The sequence below is a fragment of the Mycteria americana genome, chromosome 3 (genome assembly GCF_035582795.1).
Source record: "Mycteria americana isolate JAX WOST 10 ecotype Jacksonville Zoo and Gardens chromosome 3, USCA_MyAme_1.0, whole genome shotgun sequence".
NCBI classification, from domain to species: domain Eukaryota; kingdom Metazoa; phylum Chordata; class Aves; order Ciconiiformes; family Ciconiidae; genus Mycteria; species Mycteria americana.
The window spans coordinates 103,697,056-103,716,133 of NC_134367.1; the positions used below are offsets into that span (position 1 = coordinate 103,697,056).

Here is a 19,078-nt window from a genome sequence, read left to right on the forward strand (position 1 = left end):
TCTTGTTTGCAATCGAAAGGCAAACTAGATTAATGGATAGTCATTCTGTTCTGCTACCAAGGGCAGAACAGAGGACACTACAAGATATTGGTGGTAGCTCTTCCATTTTAGTATCCTCAGGAACGAAACAATGCTTATCAGATGAGTGTCTTAACACTCGCATTTCAAGGAGGTTTAAGCAAAGACATTCAGAAGTGTTTTGAGCACAGATTCATAGTTGTTTATGGATTGAAAGAATTTTTGGATGCCATTTCAGGTCCTTTTTGCTTCATCCTTTCTGCTCAAATAAGTTCAGAATGTAGAAAAAGCTTTTACCAATTTTATAAAAAAAATCTAGGTGCCTCCTATTTACGGGCCCACTTTCATTTCACTCTACATAGATTTCATAACAAAGCAACCTGAATAGACTGACTTTCATCTTTCAAGCACCTCCAACTTAACAATGAAATGCATGAAACAATGAAACAAAAAAACATGGGAATGCATGTCTTGAAACTTGCACTCAAACAGCTGCAAGCTCTACTTTTTTTCTCTTCACTGCACCCTTCCTGGCACTGCTTTCTGCTCTAAATCAGAAAAAATAGCCACATTTATCAGTCCTAATCCAGTCAGAAAGCAGTAATAGCAGCATTTTAACCTACTTCTCTTTGTTAAACACATAACCTTTAATGTTTATGAGACTTCAACTAACTTACTAAGTTTGTTTTAACACTTACTTTCACAAACAAATTGGAACAATTTCTTGCACTATATAAAAAGTGTAATTAGATCACTTCTGATTCAGCTGAAACCTTGCTCTGTGTGGCTTGTCTTATGGTAACATGTACTAGTCAAACAATACCAGTCCAGTCCTTCCATTAAAATTATAACTTCTAGCTAAACTCCACTTCCCTAATTCACATAAGTGAATCTGAAAGACAAGAAACATCTTAACACATGTATTTTAGCTTACTGCTTAGTGAGATAAATTTGCTTAAAACAGATAGGCTACGCTATCATTTGTATATAAGAATTTATAAAATACTAGAAGAAAATACCATCACAGTTCCTGACATGGCCCTTAGGAAACATTGTCAAGTTGCAAGAACGTTTCGGTATTCTACCTCACTACACAGAAGAACACAGAACTTTAAATTGAACACTTCTGATGTCTTAAATTAACATTTTTTTAAAAGCAGCACTAAACAGTAAGCGCTCGCAGATGACATCTGGTTTCAGTCTGTATTGGCTAGCAAAAGCAAGCAAAAGAAATTTTGGACTGCCCCAGGAGGAAGGTCTTCCTAGTTCTGCCACTGCACCATCACCGCCAAGAGGCTGCCTTTGGTAAGCCATTTTACTTCTTCGTATGCCCTTTTGTGTGAAATGGAAGTGAGCCTTTCACCTTCATAAAATACTCTGAGAGCTAAAAAGTGGTGTCTGAGTGGTAAAGTGTTTAGGAATTAGTGCAGCTTAACCATCCTAAATGAGATAAAAACAATTATTGGAAATTACTATCTTGTTACTAACAGATGAATATCAAGGTTGTGAAGGACTCCATGTTAAGTTTAAACTGTATTTAAAGAAAACTGCCTAATTTAAATAGTTGCCTATTGTATAATGATTTCTTTTGGACAGGTAGGTTTGGTTTTTTTTTTCCTCTCCAGTGGTTTCACAGTCACTCAAAGTAAAGACAATTCTCTTCTGCTCAGAAATATGAAGCATACTATTTAAAAACACCAGATTCAGCAAGTTCTATCAAGGATAAACTATCCTGATCTTTCTCATTATTTTTAGCCACTTGTACTACTCATGCTATATTTTAAGCATGTGTTGAAGCTAGTACTTTTTTTATTTCTCTATTAGCTAAAAACATTAAAGCCATACTAGGCTCTGGACATGTATAGTCCAAGAGCAATGACTGCAATTATTTAAGGGAAAAAATAGCAATTTTAAGGATGTTTTGCTTTTCTGAAAACCCACAAACCTAACAGTTTCCGTGGTGAAGATTACCTGCCATCTCAATGCCTTCCTCCATTTTTAACATCTTCTACATTCACTGGAACTTACTCTGTCTTGACAGAAACTTTTTAGCTAAGGAGTCAAACAGGATAAATAGGGCTTAGATTTATATATACACTAGTATACATACACGAGTCAATGAAGCTCTATGATATTTAAAACACCTGGGACATCAATAGTCAAGATTATATGCAATACATATCCACTGGACTATACCCTCACAGTCATATCTTTATCATAAGATTATCCTATGCATAATTTTGATGAAGGGAATTAAAGAGTGTTTATTCTGTCATTCTGCTCGTTGGGATACAGTACAGAATACCATCTATACCTAACTTCCTCAATTCCAAAAGAAATTAAAGACTTTTAAAACACAGTCTTCTTTAGGCTACAGTAGAAAGAAAGAAATTAGTCTCTGCTCAATCTTGAGTGGCATTTTCGTACTTTCTTTTTTGAGTTTGGTTTGTTTGAGGGTTTTGGTTTTTTTTTTTAAGCAGATCTACTGTCATAAGTAAGATTTGGGAAAATTTCTAAAAAATGTTAGATCACTGGTAGAGATACAGTGTATATACAATCTATATTAATATACACTAAGAAAAACAGTGCCAGTTACAAGTTGTGCAGATGCAACAAAAAGCAGTTGTTGTTTTCCTTGTTTCTTCACCGTATGATCGCAAGAAAGAAGACAACACTAAGACAGACACAGCTGATGCTTTCTTCAGCTTGCCAGGTATGTCTCCCACCCTTTGTAGACTAATCATACATACCCCCTTCCTCCTGATTTGCACATAAATTTAATTTCCTGTTTACATCCCATACGCTAGTTTCCAGCACTACACTCCCTAGATGTGAATTTTCTGAGGAGCAATGTGTGAAACAATTGACATTAGTTGCACTTCTCACCAAGAAATACTTAAGAGTTTGTGAAATAAGAGCTCAAGCAATTTTGACTTGAGCTAGCTAGCTTAGCTTGGACATGCCCTCATAGGGAAGTCACTTTCAGTTTCTGAACTCCTACCAAAACCCCATACACAACTTGCTTCTAACTTTGAGAAAAATTCCATGCTGGAATAAAGTCATAACCAAGAAGCTTAGACCTGGGTTGGTTTGAGCAAAGTTGGCATGAGTTGCACAAGGGTATGAGGTGAGAGGCAAAAGGCAGGTACCTTATTACCTGCAAGGAGATCTGCTTCCCTCTATGTTAACCTAGACTGGATGCACACTGACTCGTATCGTATTTGACCTTCTTCAAAGGCAACATTGATGGTCTAAAACCTGCTCTAAGCTACTGGCTGTCACATTGAACCAAATCTAAACAAAAAGCTTCCTATTCAGGGTCTTGAGATTATCTGGTAGATTAACTCACAAAAGTCAGTCATCAGTACCGCACACAGATGCAAGCACACCCAAGGTAACAGATCGCATACACAGAAGCTATCCCGCTCCCCAGTTGTAGCCTACCGTGCCTTTATCCTGAAGGCACATCATCAGAGTGCAGACGTCACCTGTTGCTTGATGGTTCACCAGCACCATGGCTTCATCTTCTGATACTGCTTTAACATCATCACCCCATTCCACTACTATTAAAAAAAATAAACAAAAAGGTAAATTTTACAATGACCACATGGAAATTTTACTATCAACAAAACAAAAATCCCAAAGACCTCATACCCAGACAATTATAATACAGAAACCTACATGCTACATGTCAATTTAAATTGGCACATAGCATAAGATAGGAATATTAGCAAGACCATTTTTCCAAGCAAAGGGTATCCAGCTTAGGTTTAAATTGCATGCGCAGAATAAGAACAAAACAAAAATACTCTACCAGAACATATGCACAGAGATTGATCTTTTTGTGTCATTACACCACTCTATATTTAGGGTCTCAAAATTACATAAGCTTTTGACCCAGCTTTCAAATTCAACTGTCTCACCTCATTAGATTAAAAAAAATCATGTTGTCAAAAATGTTTTTTGTTGTTTTTTAAACTTAGCAAGTTTGTTTCATTTCTGCACTTACTATTATTAGACTACTCCAGTAAAAGCAAAACAAAAAATCTGTAGTTGGATCATTAGGTTTAAAATGCTACATTAAACAAACTCAGTAATTCAAATCTAAACAAGTTAGCTACAGGCAAGAAAATGGGTTCAGAAAATGCTGCTCAGATGACAGAAACTATTAGTCACTATTTTGTAGACCAGAGAACAGATACTCCAGTGGCAAGAATGATGTCAAGAGGAAGCCACAGCTGTTGACAATCCAACATTTACACTGACTAGCAAAAATATGCTGAGGTAAGGAAAAGGAGTTAAAATTGCTACTTCCATCATCACAAAGTAACTAAACAGAGAAGGAAAAGACTGTCTCCCAAAGAACACCACAGGATGGAAAACTAGAAAAAGTCTGTCGTAAATGAAAGATCAGGATACATCTAATGCTGTTATTGGGGCAAAGAGACAAGCCAGTTGAGTCCAGCCCTCTTCAATAAACGGGATGGTTACTGCAATGCAGGGTAAAGGGAAAGGATGGGCAGAGTAGCTCTGTGAAGTTCAAAAGGAAAAGTCAGATGCATCGCCCATGCATGTAGTATATGATTATTTTTCTGTGTTTGTTCAGTATCTTAAGTGGTTCTTACTGGCTATTATTTCCATTTCTGACATCAAAGAAAATACTTCACCTCCACTACTGAATCTTTAGTACTGTTATTAACAGGTCTCCAGGCAATGAACAAGTCTCATCACAGGACATTTAATTACTTTACTGCTATCTGTCTTTTAAGCAGTGGTTTAACTGATGCAAAAGCAATAGACTACACACTGAAGACAAGAAGCAATAATCCATGCATAGCTTCCCTGTCCTTGCAGAAATCCAATTAGCATCACACCTTTGAAAATTGCCACTTCTATTATTTCTAACAGCTCCCAAATTAGTACCGAATTGAGACTTGAACACACAATAAAAAAATAAAATGCTGTATTTGGTCACAAGTAGATAGAATCAGACTAGAGATATGTAAGTGGGGAGGACTATTCATTCCATAATGTTCAACCTCCTTTCTTTTCCCCAGGCAAGCTAAGCACAGTTTTCTCAACATGAACTTGGAAGATCCCCTTTATCCCTCCTCCTCTATTATGTGCAAATTCTCTCCGATGTCCTCTTTAACTCCATGGAAGTTGGAAAATGCCTGGACATTGCAGTCATAGTTGACCGTGCACCTTTCTTATCAAGTATTTCACATATCTACCTATGGCAGTACCCCACAAGGCAAGAAACTAAGACGAAATGAGAATTGTTTTAAAGGGCAATGAATCAACCACATACTGATTTTGAAATTATTACTTCAGTGTCTTTATTAAGCAGCCAATATACAATAGTCTTAATGACCTGTGGCTTTCCAAAGGTAATAAAAACTAAGTACTAAATACATTAAGCATCCGCAAAATAACGTTTCTCACAAGTAGTTAATTATTTCCAAATAAAATTATTTTATTTCTAGATCACTCAGAGGAAAAAAATGGATTACTTTACTAGAAATACTTCCCTGGAACACATCAATTTATACTACTAATCATTTCTACTGTAGAGCAGTTTAAAAAGAAACTCCTTTTAATCTTCAAAAATGTTTCACAGATCTAACTTTCTGAAGGATTAAAATAAAGTTCATGACTGAAAAATGTAAGCCATGAGAAGTAACACACAATTGAAAACAACTAAAGAGGAGAACTTACGAAGCTTAATTTGCTAGAAAAAAAGCACATTTTTAGCATACTAGGTGAAGACTAATGTCTGACTTCGAAACTTTCAGATAGGCCCCAGTCAAAGAAAAACAGGAAAAAAAAGCTTCTGCTGATACTAGAGTATTTTACCTACTCTTGCTAAATACAATTGAGGGTAAAAACACACAACCAGCTTACAATGCATTAACAAGTTTCAGCTGAGAAGTAGTAAAAAGGTGGGCTCTGTTATCCCACTCCAAATGCAAGGTAAAAAAAAAAAGTTTGATTTAATTCTTTAATTGATTTACACAATTAATTTTATCTATCAACTGGCCAGGCTAATAGCTCAACTTCTGTGGCTCAGCTGACAGGTAGTAAGTTATTAAATCACAGTGATTCAACTGGACATCCTCTAGTTTCTTTTCCCTCTGTCATTTCTCCTCAGGCAATCAGGCTGTCTCTTGTGCTTAATAACGCTTTATGGTCCATTGATTGACCTGATTATCAAGGAGAAAAGAATCAGTTTGTGCAAGTCCTTCACAGAGCATTTCCGAATCAGAAACAGAACAGCAAACCACAAAAGTGTGCAGAAAAGCCACTGCCATTACCACAATTTTTTAAAAAAGAAAAAACCCTCAAATATCTAGAATTTTAAGTTCACAGCGTCCCTTTAAACTCAGTGGAGGGAATAAATGCTTGTCTTCAATTTTCTCACCACACTGAAATTTTCAAAAGGAGCACCTTTTGCTTTAAGAAGTAGTTGTGCTATTACAGTCCTCCACTGCAATTGGAAACATTCAAATCAAAACCTCAGCTGCATGGCAGTAGAACCAGGAACACTGCTTTGCTCCACTATAACAAGACAAAAAACAGTTCAAAGACAAATATTTGTCACTGGGGCCTGAAAACCAGCAAACATTCCTCCACGGCTTCCTTCTATTGCCAGGGCACGTTTTATAAGGATACCGGTTCTCCGTCTACAGCCTCACAATAGTTAGATTTCTGCAAATGCAGTTTAACCATAGTGAAATAACATAAAGGAAGGAAAGAGCAGGAAACCAGTTTAATGTGGTAATTTGAAATCACGGTAAACTCAGTACCAAAAAAAAATCTGGTAATCCTGATTAATAATGACATCTTTTACCCAGAAGATTGAGACAGAAGTGGCTTAGCTGTAAGAGATACTTCATTTCTGACTTAGTGTTGTAAGCAAAAGGCTTCTCCAGGAAAGGATGAAGACAAGTTTACTTGCAATTGCATGCGCCGTAAGACAGAAAGATTTATCCTTCTCTTACAAGAAGTCTAAGATGTACCCAAGTCTCCAAAACATCACGAAAATATTTCATATAATGAGCTGCAAACCGAGCTTTTTATAAGCTAATCTGTGCAGAGCTTAAAGAAGAAAATAAAAGCAATAAAAGAGTTTTTTTCCACATTTTTACTGAACTATTGCACATCTAAAGGTAGCTACTAGAGTTCTCAGAACACTTGGCTGCTTTGTAATCATGTCCTTAACATAACTGTGTGCATGTAAGCAATGTTATGAATAAATATTCAAGCACTTTAATTGCAGTATGTCATTAGGCTGGGCAAATGACTACTCAGCTAACTAACAATTCAGTAGATTTATTTTATACTTTTGAATATACCTGGCAAGAATGGCAGTCTAGTATTCTGCGCAATTGCCTAGCAATTAATATTAACTACTTCATTTTGCATACTGCATTTTAAAACTTAAAAAATGTTCTGAAATTTCTGACTGTCTCTTCTTTGTTGTAGTTAAATCGTTTCACTACAGTGTGTGCTGTAAGAACTGGCATAAATTTTATTGGCATCTTAACAACTTAAGTTCTAATGAATATCTGGGGTCATTATTTCAAAATGTATTGAGTTTTAACTTCTTATTTCTCCACTGAATTGGAAAGAAAAAAAAAAAAGCCTCCTGCCAGAAATTTCAACAGCCATTTGGAAATGGGCAGTGAAGGTCCCAGAGGCAATTCTCGTACTACTATCATCCAAATCTAAAAGCTACCATATTAATCCCATAAAGAAAAAACATGAAAAGACCGATGCTTTATGGCAAGGTCAGAGAAACTCTTTAAGTGTTCTAATCACAATTATTAAAAACTCCAAACCTATAAAACAACTAGATAAATCACCTGAAAGTTATGATATATGTAAACATATAATTGATTTGGATATCCACTTTATTTGCCATTAGATTTGAGTCTATACACATTAGATTTGAGTCTAGTATTCTTTCTATATAGAATCTCTCTATATAGAATACTAGAGAATACTTTCTCTAGTATTCTCAACTTTCTCTAGAAATTGGAGAAGTTAAGAACTTTTACTCCAGAACTTCCCACCCCTTAGTTTATTTTTATTCTGATCACTTGTAATCACTTGCATCCATGAAGCAAGACTTCAAGAAAATCTGTTCCAAGAAGTTGCAGGTTGGCAACACTTAGGACTGAACAGTACCACCTTTCGTCAATTGCTTGGAAGCCTTCAGTAACAAATAAATGGCATTATTAATGGATGGCCTCCTTTGCTTCCTCAAAAGTCACCCTGCTTTCTAAAAGAAGGAGTGTTATTGTTAGGTATTCAATAGTGACTGTAACTCATGACAACCAGGTTTCTATGTTTTAAACATTCCTCTTCATACTTAAGCATTTGTGTCTGGCAAGTTGCAACCCTGCTTTACTGTTATTCACAAATGGCTCATCAAAGCATGTTTCAGCTAGAGTAGCTATGTACAGTTGTTCAACTCATTTGTCTCTCCTTTATAGATGGGATTCTTTGATAGCTGGCATTAACAAATCCCAGAAGTGATGCCAGAGGTTAAATATTACCTAGCATGCCTAGAGTGCATTAAAAAAAAAAAGAAAAAGGATAAAGACATGCTAAAGGTGTTTTTTTCCCCCCTTAACAAAAAGGTTAAAGGCATTTGTCTCTGCAAATTCGTTGCCTATGGTGAAAAAAAGGAAAACAAACAATGAACTAAGCAAATCAGCATATAGTTAGTTTTTTACATTTATTAAGCGTGTATTTAGGATTAGAAGGTATTTAAAAAGACCTATATAAAACCACACATATACTACTGGAAAGACAAAAATAGCTCTTCCTATCCCACCCATTCCTTCCAAAATTCATGCTGCCAAGGAAACATTCATGTATTGTTTGTAAGTACACACAAGACACACAGGTGATCAATAAAAGTACAATCCAGAAAAGGAGGGAAAGAACATGCATACATCATATCTCATTAAACAAAGCTTCACTTAACATGTTATCTTTCTTTGCCCATTAAAGAAGGTACCGTTACTAACAGAAGTATTGTCAATTTCAATGCTATTACAACATATACACCTTAAGGTTGTAAAAAATACAGTTTCAAACAAGATTTTGATACCAAAAAAAGCATCTTTTACAGCTAACTTGATTCAGACTTTCATGATGATAATAAACTAGCCTGCACTGACAAATTTTTCCTTTTATTTCCATCACGAAAAACACTTATCAGAGAAGTCAGAGAAGCAGCAGCTGGGGAAGAGAAGCCTGCAAATAAATGGAGATTGTTCCTACAGTATATGTTAATAAACTGAGGCTGGGTTTAAGATGTCCCAGTCACCATCTTCATTCTTCTGTGACAAACCATTTTGCACACCTCTACACTTCAGTGTAGGAAACAACACACATTTCCTTTTGCTTTCAGTTCCATTCTTCTTAGCTTCCACCCTCTCTTTCTGCAGTTTACAGACAGATCTACTTTGTGGAGAAGGGGACTTCAGCAGTCACAATATCTATGCCTTAAGTCAACCCACACTCTTACTTCAATTAACTGATAGTAAGAGACCCCTGTTAAAAACAGGAGACAATTACAACAGAGATGCCCTGGCTCTTTCATCTTTCTAACTAACCCAGGAACCATGTTTTTCCTAAAGCACAGCAGTTCCTTTTGGAAATGGGCCCTAGCAATGACTACTTTTGAAGACTGACTTAATTTTCCTGGAGTGCATGTTCAAGACCTCATGGGTACAGTTTGCTTGAGTTCTATAATTCACTGGCACAAGAGATGATGCTTGTGGCTGAAAAGAGGGCTCCTTTTATGTATATGTGACTGAGAATCAATAAAAGTGAAACCTTAGCTCACCTTCAGTGAAGCAAACTTCTTCCACTGACTTCAGTACAGGCAGTGCCATTTCAAGAGCTTCACCTCTTTGCAATTATGCTAGGCAAGCAGTTTCTATGATAAGAAAACTCTTAAAGTTAACACATTCTGTCAGGATACAGAAGCTATGCTCACTACAGATATTTAAGGAATAGTTCCAATGTATCTTAAGTCTTACAAGAGCACGTCTTTCACTGGACATACCCTGCACATTTTGCTGGAGGTCTCCAACAGCTATTTTATCCTGCTCCCACAACACTGGTTGAATTGTAGAGGCACAAAAGTCCCACAGCTTATAGTTCTGATCATCCAAACTGGAACCCTAGTTGTATATGGTGGCTACTGCTTCCAAGGAGCGGTAAAAGAGACACAGTTTTTGTAGGCACCCAGGCAAATGTGGACTGTGAAATGTGATGATTGCAATTGATGTCAGCTTTCATGACTATACTGGTAATAAACTGTAGCAGCCGAGAAGCAACTCCACTGTCTGTTTTGCTGCCTCTATTATTAGAAAAGCAACTGCAAGACTGAAGAATGGGATAGAGTGCTGAAATCCTTTTGAAGTATCTCAAGCTCATGAGTCAGACCACTTGCAGAAGGAGCAAGCTGTACAGCACATTCCTCCCCGGTGACAGATAAAATACATTAAGTATTAACTACCCAGAGGAACATCAATGCATTCATGAACTAATATCCTAATGCTCTAATACCTTACATACTGCAGATGTTATAATGGCCAGAAAAAAAAAACAAGTTTGTTTGAAGCCTAGAAGAAGGAGAAGCAAAACAATGGGGCAGTCTCGCAATTTTTTTCTCGCCATGAAAGAATACATTTTTACGTTTTTAAAACACTTAGGAAATAAAACATCAGAACAGCAAGTAAAGGTTATTAAAGGATACTGAAAATCAAATAGTCAGGCTTGAATGTTAAAAACAATCCTAAGAAGTTTCAAAGTATGCACAAAAAATTACCTAGTTAGAAGCACATGGTCAGCAAGGTCCTAAAAAGACAAAAGAATCTGAACCAACAGTAAATATACTTCAGATTAACTGCTATGACTTCAGTACATATTTAAAGCTGATACTCAGTACCATTTTGGTCATTCCTAGTTACATTGGGGAAAGAAACACTGTCATCTATGTTCAAAAATGTTTATTTCCAACATCAAATAAAGACCAATTCTACAGGACTGTCTTTGAGATGACCATAAACCAAAAAGAGGTATATAAGCTAAAAACGAACTTTTGCTTTTTGCTGGTTAAAAGCTTCTAAGCACTCTGGGGATGACCAAAAAGCTGTAGCACCATAAGTGACAGAAGCAAAGAAACATATTTCTGTAAAACAGGCATCGAAGAGACTCTGAATAGAAGGATCTCAGCTAAGTTGTTACACAGAGCAAAGACAAGATTTGCAGCTTACTAAGACGGTGCAATTTTACATGGCGAGAAACCTCCTTTGACAATCACAGGGCCACAAGACCACTTGTATGAAAAAATGCCCCAAGAAATTTTGGTCCACAGATGTTTTATTGCTCCCTAGACAGATACTACAGATTTGAAAATTTTAAGGACAAGAACCAAGACATACAAGTTTTTTCTACCAGCTTGTACTTTCTGTCATTCAACCCCAAGGTTAGAGACAACGATGGAAACACCACAGTCAATCCCTCAACGCAGAGGTCCAACACTTGCCTAAATAGACCCTTTTTGTCAGACAAGGCTGTGGGCCCTACATTTCAGTCTCTTTATCTACAAGGATAATTTTTACCAGGGAGAAAAGATTCTCACCACTCAAGCAAATTACTTTATCTACTAAATCCACGGAACACTTTTCCACTTTTTTTCTAAAATGCAAAAGTCAAACTTCTGCAGTTTCACCTGTTAACGCTGATGTTTCCTCGTAACAAGAAGGCAGTCCAAAATCAAATTTGCATAAGTTGATACCACAGCCTTAAAAGTCCTATTCAGTGTACTGTATATTGAAACTACAGTATTTTAAGTATGGCTACCATGCAAAATGCATCTTAAGCTCAAAGAAAGTTCTATCTGTAAGATAGTTTTATTAAAAACAGATTGGCTTTTCTAGAATTAAAAAGAAAAGTTACTTTGAAAACAGGGGAATCTCAGAATACAACACCATTACAACAATTCAAGCATGTTTCTCTTTGTAAAAGGGTAAGTACCATATAAGAGCAGTGAGAAGAGGAAAGAGTGTTTCTTTTCCCTGATCAAAAAACATACCAGTGCAGCTGGGTAACTAAAAAAAATGATACAAATACAGAGCTTGCTATTATTGTTACCCTTATCAGCCTTTCAAGCAAAGAACAGTTGGCTGCAGCTCTGTATTTTTAATAACTTGAACCCAGCAGGTTACTACTGTACTTTACCCATACTCATCTGCCCCATCACTACTGCTGAGCAACTAACCAAGCACGAACAGAGCTGACAAACAGGGCCTGACACATCAAACACCGACAGACAGGAACAACTCAATAGAAGTGCCATGGCTTCCTGCCCACCCTTTAAAAATTGCAGGTATCTTCACAAAAATTCCCATCTAGACCTGGAGAAGTGGTTCCTTCCTGGGTTCAAGTCAGGAAGAGTTAGAGGCAGGCCTCCCCTCTATATATATCTGAAAAGAATAAGAAATAAAATGGGAGGAAAGGGGAAAAGTCATGCAGAGCACAAAAAAGGCATAAGATAGTCTGAAATTCAGTGTGTCAACACTGGGACTTAAGCTTTAAGAAGGTAAGCTGCAGGAGAGAAAAATCATCACCTCCAGCAGCACAAAGTCCAACTGGAGGCCAGTTACTCCAGCGTCAATACTGGGACCGGTATTGTTTAACATCCTCATTAGCAGCCTGAACGATAGGACAGAGTGCACTCTCTGCAGGCTTGCAGCAAGTCTTCAGAGAACGCACAAGCAGGAGGAGTGGTTGATACGCCATCTGGTCATGCTGCCATTCAGAGGGATGCAGACAGGCTGGAGAAATGAGCCAACAGGAACCTCAGGGAGTTCAACAAGGGGAAGTGCAGAGTCCCACACCTGGAGAGCGGCTTTGCAGAAAAGGCCCTGGGGTCCTGGGTAGACAAGCTGACCAGGAGCCAGAAATGCATCCTCATAGCAGGGCAAACAGTATCCTGGGCTGCATTAGGAAAAGCATTGCCAACAGGCGGAGGAAGATGGTCCTTCCCCTCTGCTCAGCACTGGGGAGGCCACATCTGGAGCACTGGGTCCAGTTCTGCGCTCCTCAGTACAATACAAGATGCAAGACTTACTGGAGTGAGTCCAACAAAGGGCCACTAAGATGATTAAGAGACCGGAGCATCTTTCATACGAAGAGATGCTGAAGGAGCTGGGACTCAGCCTGGAGAAGAAAAGACTCCAGGGGGGGAATCTTACCCATGTGTAAGTACCTGATGGGGGTGCAGGGAGAGTGAAAAAGACTTAGCCAGACTCTTTCCTGCAGCATCCAGTGACAGGTTGAGAGGCAACGGGCACAAATTGAAATACAGGATATCCCTCTTCAACACAAGGAAAAAAAGAACATTTTTACTGCAAGAGCAGTCAAACACTGACACAGGTTGCACAGTGAGGTTGTGGAGTGTCCATCCTTGGAGCTATTCAAAACCGGACTGGACATGGACCTGTGCAACCTGCTCTAACTGACCTTGCTTTGAGCTGGGGGTTCAACTATATGATCCTCAGAGGTCCCTTCCAACCTAAACAATTCTGTGATCTACGTGACACCAGGAGGAAAAACTCAGTGTTAACAGAATTCTTTCTTAGTGGATACCTTCAACTACAACAAAACCTACAACTTCATCCTGCGGCATGAAACAGAGCAGCCTTTATAGTCACAAAGCACAGGTTGCAAATACAAACTGGCAAGGTTTTTCTGTCTTACTGCTACAGAACTGCAGCAAAGACATAAATTTGAAGGATAGTTCAAACCTTAATATTGAAGAAGCAGAATATGATTCACCTGGGATCAGACTCAGGCAAAAAAGTGGGACTAGTAATCAACACCACAAACTTGAGGCAACAATGCATTTTAGCCAGAATAAGCCATTGTGTTCGCTGCTATAAAGTCTTGAGATCTTCACGCAAATACAGAGATCTTTAGATCTTCATTTATATCTTTATCTGTAACTTTAGCTATATTACGAAATATTATGGCAAATTAAACTACTCTATGGAGACTGTTTTGTCTGCATGTCAAACACAAAGCATGCAAGCAGCTACATTGAAATTGAGCTACTTTTAGTTACTCAAACACCAAGACATTCAAATTACTACTTAACACTCAGATATAGCTACTGACACCCACTTAAACATAGAACTCTAAGCTTAAAATAGCAACAAGTAAACAAAAAAACCCCCAACATGTCAAGTGGGAAGGCATCAGTTATTTCCCCTACTATCTTTACCTAAGATATTTCTTATTTTTCCTGTTTTGGGCTCTAATTACTTCTTATTAGTTGCTCTAACACTTGAGAAGCAAAAGAGAGCCACTGCAACATCATATGAGCATCTGTGGTGGTGGGGAAAAAAAAAAAAAAAAAGGGGGCAAGCCAGCACAATCAGAGCTATCAGAAGATGACGGGATGATGGGGCAGCAACCACCAGTTGGACCAGAATGAATCTTACGGAACCATGGTCTGCTATGCTGGAAGACCTGCTGGGCAAGTCCAGTTGGCCCAACGTGCAAAGCATAACCAGCACTAGTCCCCTAAGTCACTTTCAAAATTGCTGTGAATTTCTTTTTAAAACAAACTTGTTAGGCATGTTGTGGTCTTTAGAGCATAGCAAGCATAGAGTTTTGTTCTTTTAAAGAACATTAGAACATGTTAAAAACGTGCAACCCCCCACTCTTCTACTTTTCCCTGTAAGCTTAAGTACAAAAGAGAAAGCTAAACGTCCTTGTTATAAAAATTTTGTAGCTATGTGCCACAGACACTACAGAACCACTATTTAGGCAGGGACAGGGTGACATCTGTTTGATTTTTAGTGGGCTTTGGCTTTGTTTGGGGAAAGCAAATTAAAGAAAATATTTCCTCCCTACGAGAGTGCTCTGAAAGCACACCCTCTGTCACAGTTGAAGTACTGCATCATTACAATAACCTGAGCTGTCTTTGCGGAGTCAACTGTCTAGGCAACAGAATATACCCAGGAGCAGTATCGCAAAATACAATACTGTTACTTCAGTTTCCTTTTGAGTCATTGGCAATGGTATGCATTACTAATTTGATCCTGTTGCTTGTCTTTCCAGATGTGAAATTCCCTGTGATGCCAAAGAGTCATTCATAAGGTACTTCGCTTCCCTCAACTGTTAAGGCAGCTCAAAAAGCACAGCTAGCATATTATACAGCCTTAAAAAGCTCATAGATACAGGACAAAAGCAGATCTTCCCAGTCAGGTTCCAGGGAAGACAATGCACAGAGAATACACCCAGGTTCACAGCCCTAAGTAAAGGGATACTTTTCAGATTGTGTAATCAACACCGAAAAACAGTATATCCAAACCAACTGTGTGAAAAATCCCATTAGGGTAATGGTCTATGCAAAGCAAATTACTTGTGAAATAGCAGTCCTGTTTCCTCTAGAGAAAGTAGCCCCTCTTTTAAAGCAGGGGGAATGGTTGGAACCTGCTTTGCAGCCTTAGCTGTTAACTCCGAGAATCTTGATGCAAACTAGTTGGCCTAGTGCAAGCTGGCTAAAACAAACTAATAATCAACAAGCCACCGTACAGGACCACAGCACTCCCACAGTATCCATTCAACTGTTTGGCTGCTTATGCAGAGACGCACACTGCAACACCACAGGACTTTCTATTAGGAATCTAACTTTCTTCTTTATACGACTGAAATAGAGTCTGCACTGTGTAGCCCAAAATAATATGAATACTGGGGAAGCTGGACAAAGACTCCACTGAAAAAAAATGCACCCACAAGACAGAAGCAAGCCTTCAAATAAGTAATAGGGGAAAATCTGTAATTCTGTTTCAAGAAGAAAATAAGACATGAGCAGAGTCTGATGGCTATAAAGAAATAAAGATAAGAATAATCTATTATCATAAATAGGTGGATGTTTTTTGATTTCTAGATTTTTTGCTTTTGAAGTAGACAGATTTGAGTCCTTACTGCTTCTGGACAGCGATACCTAAGACTTGAAGGAACTTGTTACAAAAAGTTTAAGTATATTCTGTGATAACTGTTGAACTGCCCAAAATGAACTCCTGATAAAGACTGCACAAAATTTTCATTGTTATTTAAGAGGGAGCAAGCTCTGTTACAGCAAAGTTCTGCAAAAATTGCTGTTTGGCTCTTAAAAAAAAAAAAGTCAGGTATTTGGAAAGCCACAGTTCTAGCCATATGGAAGATTCTGCTCCTACTTTATCTAGATTTCCAAATCAGGCCAGTTGAAAGTATGGCTTTAAAGAGCAAGTAACTGGTGGCATATAGCAATGAACCTGCCCAGGAAGAGACGGCCATTTCCTCTCCTTTTAAGATTTGTAGATTGCAAGCTTCCCATATCATTTCAACGAAACCAGAGCATCTAGAAACTTTTCAGATGTTTTTCCCAAAAAACACAGCTGCAGAAATAAATGACATATTCAGCAATCTTACAACAAATACCCAAGGCCATGGAGTATCAAGTCCTTCTGGGGACAGCGGAAGAACTCAAGAGAATTTAGTTATTATCTACTGCATAAGGGACTGGAGAGGCTAGCTAGCAATGAAAAGACATGAGTTGGAAGTCTCATTTCCATTTTTAACTGCAAATTTTAAGTTACTGTATATTTTGGGACCATAAACTTTTCAGAGCATTATACAAGAGGCTCTTTCAGGTATAAGACATACAGAATGCAGAAAACTGGCACCGGATTGCACAAAGAGGGAGAGCAATTTCTCATAGGGAGCTGATAAAGCACATTATTCTAATGCACTTATATCATAGCTAGAGAGGTAACTAATCACGGGTTTTCTGGTACCCATGAAATTCTCTGAAGTGCCTTGAGGTTTATCAAATACAGGAACCAGAAAACTGTAATAGGGCTGGAAGTTAGCAAACATTACTTTTTCTTTAAACAAGATGTGGAACTTAACTGAAACTCCAAGTGAGAGTTTGCATTCATCTCTCCCTACATACCATGCCTAATTAAATAGCACAGTGAAAAGGTTTGATCAGCCCCCAAGCATTCAACTACTTAGCTCTAGAACTGTACCACCAGGACTGGACACAGGCAAGGGTTACAGCCAAAAGGGTACATACAAGAAAAGCTGTCAGAATGACTACAGCTAAGAACTAAGACTATGCTTTTCAGAAGATGTGCTAGGTTAAAATAACCCAGAATTACACTACTGAGCAAGGAAACCGTTGTCCCAGTGTTCACATCCAGCTGGGCTCAGAAAAACATGATTTTGCATATATCCTTTAAATAAGTCATATTGATTTAAAAAAATACCCAATCTTCATCAGTTTTTCCTCCTAACGGAAGAAAACTGCATGACTTTAATCACTGGCTGAAGGTTCAAGTCAAGAAAACCAATACTATTACTGGAAATCAACATTCTGAATGTGGTAAGACCACCCCTATATCCCAGCTCTGGTCACTACCTTCTGCTTATCTAAATCAGGGTCAGTTACCTCGCAGTTACCTCTTTGTATTCTTCAGGTCTTGCCTCACTTACTACAAAATGCCATTGATGCTGTCTCATTATGCTTTCTCAGCTGACATTTTTCAGCCCAGCTCATGATACAGTACAAATAATCACCACATAATAGTGCCAGATTTATTTGGGAAAGCCTTTACTTTTAGATTATCTCTGTTAAACGGCCTACATGGGAAAGGCAAAAGGCCATTCTGTGCATTTATTTACCATCTCCCTACAGTGACCTCAGAACTGAGGAGCTTGTCTCCACCTGAAGGACATTGCATTTCAACCTCTTCAACTCAGTCAACTCTGGACAGAAAAAACAGAGCTACTAATCTCCTGAATGATCATGAGAACAGAAATACATACTCAAACAGTGTATTTTGAGATTGCAGAAGTAACATAATCTAAAAATCAATATCCTCAAGCAATAAAACTGGCTACTAATCAAAAAGCTGCAGCATTATTCTCTCCTCCTCCCATACACCTCCGCACCATCCTCCAGTTCCCGTGGGTTAGCATTCCCATATACCACAAAACAGAACCAAGCCATTGGACATCTTCAAGTTGCAGTGTGGAGGGGAAAACTTAACAGTGAAAGGCATGCAAAGAATCAAAAAATAACTGGATACAGATGCAAGGAAGCAGAAGAACAAACCTTTTAAAAGAAGCCTTAAATGTTTGCACCGTTAGGTTTCAAGGACTTTATTAAACTTCTCACCCACACTACAAACAACAGTCTTTATGACAAAGAAGTTATAACATGAACAAGAACTGTAAAAACATTTCCCCTTGGACCTTTTAGATACTATGTTCATTTTTTTCAAATAATGGATTTTATAAAGGCCAGGGGAAAATGATGTTCAGTTGCCACAAATTTAATCAAAATAATTTAATCATAAAACAATAAGAAGCTAATGATGCAGATTAATGTAACAGCAAACTCCTGTATGCAGTTTTGTGTTTCTGTTTATGCAAGTCCCATTATTAAAACAAGAGACCAGAGTAAGTTTGAAAAGCATGCTGGAAAGTGTATGACAATAATTCTAGCCGGGAACTTAAGCTAGTACTTTTGCTGGTATGACACAGCAAATGATTCAAGCCAACAAAGCATCTTACACTATTTAAATTTACCCCAGGTTATCCTATACCAGTTCAGCAACTCTTAAGAATTAAGTGTGTGGCCACATTTCAGGTTGCCAGTAAGCAGAAGTCTATCATCATAAAATCAGAAGCGATGCCTTTAATGGTACTCTCAGGCTATCACAAATGAAGTAAATAGCAGAAAAAACCAGCCTCTTTCATTAGATTATTCTAGCTGATATACCTCAAAGCAGCAGCAGAAAGTTCACTGTTCCTAATTTTAAAAAAAGTTTAGTGCTCTGGCATCTGTTACTATTACAAAACAAATAATCCTCTTACACCTGCTGACAACTGCAAAAAATACCTTGGATTTGTGGCTGACAGTCTTACTGGGAGTTCCAGTAGTACTTTTTACTGACATAAAATGGTCGGATTCGAT

At 37.9% G+C, this 19,078-nt stretch overlaps 1 protein-coding gene across 3 annotated transcripts in view; it reads right to left on the reverse strand.

Moving 5' to 3' along the window:
• LPGAT1 (lysophosphatidylglycerol acyltransferase 1) overlaps window positions 1–19,078 on the reverse strand; it is a 65,491-nt gene that overhangs the window by 33,508 nt on the left and 12,905 nt on the right. For all 3 annotated transcript variants that reach the window (XM_075496377.1, XM_075496378.1, XM_075496379.1), the window contains one exon: window positions 3,463–3,581. In XM_075496377.1, coding sequence (XP_075352492.1) covers window positions 3,463–3,581 — 119 coding nt within the window. The remainder of the gene's footprint in view (window positions 1–3,462; window positions 3,582–19,078) is intronic.